Below are 3,941 nucleotides of genomic sequence, written 5' to 3'. Positions count from 1 at the left end.
CTCTCTCTCTCTCTCTCTCTCTCTCTCTCTCTCTCTCTCTCTCTCTCTCTCCCCCCCTCACTCAGTTCCTGCCCCTTCATTCCAGAGCAACTCAGAACCAGCACCACCAGGGGGCGACCTCTCCCTGGAAACCGAAGGTGCCTTCCGGGCAAGCTGCTCCCTCCTTGAGCTTCATTGTAGAATCCAGTTCATAGCAGTTAGAATCCAGTCCTGCTGTTTTCTAGCTGAGACCTTGGGCAAATCACTTCACCCTCTGCACCTCCATCTACGCCTCTTCTTTTTTTTTCTCTTTTAAATTAATTAATTAATTAATTAATATATTTTTGGCTGCGTTGGGTCTCCGTTGCGCGCGGGCTTTTTCTAGTTGCGGCGAGAGCGGGCTACACTTTATTGCGGTGCACGGGCTTCTCATTGCGGTGGCTTCTCTTGTTGCGGAGCCCGGGCTCTAGGTGCGTGAGCTTCAGTAGTTGTGGCATGCAGGCTCAGTAGTTGTGGTGCACGGGCTTAGTTGCTCCGCGGCATGTGGGATCCTCCCGGACCGGGGCACGAACCCGTGTCCCCTGCATCGGCAGGCAGACTCTCAACCACTGCGCCACCAGGGAAGCCCCAAGCAGGTGGATTCTTAACCACTGTGCCACCGGAGAAGTCCCTCCTCTTCTAAATTGGGAGTAATAATAGTATCATCTTGGGATTGTAAGGAATCTGTGAAGTGATGCTTGTAAAACACCGAATGAACTCTTTGTGCAGGGGGTGGGGCTCCTATGTACACCACAGCAGCGACTATTGCTAAAGCAATGACTCTTGCAACAGCAACTACTGATAATGATGATAGCAATAACAGGCATCTGTGATCGAGGATCTGCTCTGTGCCAGGTATTATTCTAAATGCTTTACATGTATTACCTTATTTAATCTTCAGAGCAGCACTGCATCATTATCACACCCATTTTACAAGTGAGGAAACTGAGGCCTTGAAAGGTTAGAAGACTTGGCAAGCTCTCCCAGCCTACAAGCGGTAGGGGCAGGATTTGAACCCAGAGCCTATGCTTTAACCACTGCTATCTGCCTTTCTCTTATTTTAACAACATTAGCGTGACCTTTTCCTGAAGCCTCACTCACCTTCCCAACTCGGAGCCCCATTAGCCAGAATCCCTAACAAAGGAGATCCCTCGCCCTCTCCTTGTACTCCCTACCTTCCTTCACCCTCCAGCACAGTCCTGGGAACATGGGAACTCTGATCTCAGCGGAAGGGGCTGCCCCTCTCCCCAAACCTGGGCGGGGGAAGCCTTCATGGGCAGCCCCCATCCACCCACCCTTCACCTCTAGAAGATCATAGTGTCAGAAAGCCGTCCAAGTGCCTTAGGACAGCCACAGCTGAATCACAACATAGCCCCAAAGTTTAAAAACAAACGTAAAAATAACAAGCTCTGCCATGTCCAAATGTTGCTTTGGGCAAGTTGCTTAAATTCTCTGGGCCTCTGTTTTCCCACTTTTTGTTTGTTTGTTTGTTTTGGCTGCACCACGCGACTTGCAAGATCTTAGTTCCCTGACCAGGGATCAAACCCGTGCCCCCTGTAGTGGGAGCACAGAGTCTTAACCACTAGACCACCAGGGAAGTCCCCCATCTTTTATTTATTTATTTTTTTAATATTCCACGCTGTTGCATCAATGTTAGCCCTATCCTTTAATCCATTTTTACTACCAAGTTACAGACCTGACTGTTCCTAGCACCCTGTTTAACCAGTGGACAGTTATCTTCCCCGCCTTATAAGCAGCCTCTAAGACATTATCTTTCGTTGGTTTGTTTTTTTTAATATTTTATTTATTTATTTATTTATTTATTTGGTTGTGCCGGGTCTTAGTTGCGGCAAGAGGGCGCCTTAGTTGTGGCATGCGAACTCTTAGTTGTGGCATGCATGTGGGATCTAGTTCCCTGGCCAGGGATTGAACCTGAGTCCCCTGCATTGGGAGCTCGGAGTCTTAGCCACTGGACCACCAGGGAAGTCCCTCCCCCATCTTTAAAATGGGATCATGTTACTAACTGTTCCCTAGACTTGTTAAAAAGATTTAGTGAGTTTGTGTGTATGTTTGTGAGTGTGTGTGTGTGAGTATAATACATGTACCTATTACATATGAGGCAATACATATATAATGCTTAATAAAGTGCCTGACACATAATAAGCACTCGATAAACATCGATGCCGCTGTGTTTTGTGAACCGGTTTCCCTAACACACCAGACTCTTGTGCTCTGCCCTCGAGGACTGAAGGCCTGGGGGGTGAGGGATGTTTGTAGTTTTGTTATGATCTCCCCTCAGGGCACGGAGGTCTTCCCCCTCCTTGGTTCCATCCTGCATGACCCCGAGGTCTTCAAACAGCCCGAGGAGTTCAACCCAGGACGATTCCTGGATGCAGACGGAAAGTTCAAAAAGCACGAGGCCTTCCTGCCCTTCTCCTTAGGTATCTGCTGGGTCCGCCCCTGTCCACCCACTGGTCCTCCCACAGGCCTGGGTGTGAGGATGGCTGGCACAGCGCCATCTGTCTCCCCTCCAGGTAAGCGTGTCTGCCTTGGGGAGGGCCTGGCTCGGACCGAGCTCTTCCTCCTGTTCACCGCCATCCTGCAGGCCTTCTCGCTGGGGAACCCGTGCCCACCAGGTGCCCTGAGCCTCCAGCCAGCCGTCAGTGGCCTTTTCAACATCCCCCAAGCCTTCCAGCTGCAATTCCGGCCCCGCTGACCTCCACCCCACCCCACCGTGTGGACCAGATGGAGAAGGGAAACTTGGGAGGTCGTAGCCTTGGCGGTTGCCATGGACATGGCTGTGTCTCCTGAGCCACACGACTACACCACAGGCAGCCACATTCACACACCTGTAGCTGTTTTCTAGAGTCGGTCACACATATATTCAGCCTACACATCCACAGGGTCATCAGCCCACGCAACCACACACCCAGACACACCCACGAGGGCCACAAGGCAACTCAGCCACGCAGCTTTCTACTGACAAATTTAGTCCATCTGGAATCACAACCACATGCCCGGATAACCCACCAACTCATACACAGCACAGCTCCCCCGGACCCACAACCCACGCGTGGGGATTCAGCTGCCGCCTTCACAAGCCACGGCAACAGCCACAGTGTTTGCAGCCCACGTGCCCTCTTAACTCATCAAACTTACCAGGGCCACCATCTCTGGGAGCCTAGAGCAGAGAACATGCCCCATGCCAGCTCATGTCACCACACAGAGACCATCTCTGTCCTCAGCCCTCAAGTGACCGTACCGCTATCCAGGCATAAGACTGTCGTCATCCACATGCCCCCAACCACTGAACCACACAGCCAGCCCATGTGGGACACCCGCCCGCCTCCGGGGTATCTTCCTGCTAAGATATGCGACTCCTGCGGAGGCCCAGCCCTGGCCTCCTCCGCACCTTCAGCCCTCAAGGGCACCCCTTTCCAGGCAGCCTTATCCCCCAAATGCTCCCAAATACAGACACACCCCAGTGTGCAATTGTGCACAAGCCTGGGGACAAAGTAAACTTGGACATACGTGGAAACTCAGAGCGGGAACACACACACACACACACACACACACACACACACACTCCAGCTTATATAACCATGTTGAAAACCTCCCCTGCTCCCCCCACCCGCCTCCAGTTAGACCCAGTGGATGGAGCCAGATTCCAACTCCCCGTTTCAGAAAAGAGGCCAGGTCTGACGTCCTTGTGACTTGAAGGTCCCCGTTTTGCAATAAAAGTTTGTCTCTGGCCCAGGGCAGGGCCTAGTATGTGTGTGACAGTGTCCATCATTGTGAGTAAGGAGTGGGGATGGGGGGGGTCCACCCCTCCCTGGAGGCTAGGCGGGAACCGAAAAACATGGCCCCCGCCTACCCTGGCTGTTGACATCAGTAGCAGATGTGGAGGTGGCGGGCCGGTGGGG

General features: G+C 52.3%; 1 protein-coding gene across 1 annotated transcript in view; it reads left to right on the top strand.

Annotated features, from left to right (window-relative positions):
* LOC103078100 (cytochrome P450 2S1-like) overlaps positions 1-2,734 on the top strand; it is a 12,225-nt gene extending 9,491 nt beyond the window's left edge. Inside the window, 2 exon segments of the mRNA XM_082931125.1 lie at positions 2,318-2,459; positions 2,553-2,734. Coding sequence (XP_082787251.1) covers positions 2,318-2,459; positions 2,553-2,734 — 324 coding nt within the window.
* Positions 2,735-3,941: the final 1,207 nt, after the last annotated feature.

The sequence above is a fragment of the Lipotes vexillifer genome, unplaced genomic scaffold (assembly GCF_000442215.2).
Source record: "Lipotes vexillifer unplaced genomic scaffold, Lipotes_vexillifer_v1.1 scaffold371, whole genome shotgun sequence".
Classification (NCBI taxonomy): domain Eukaryota; kingdom Metazoa; phylum Chordata; class Mammalia; order Artiodactyla; family Lipotidae; genus Lipotes; species Lipotes vexillifer.
This window is presented reverse-complemented; position numbering and strand designations above follow the sequence as displayed.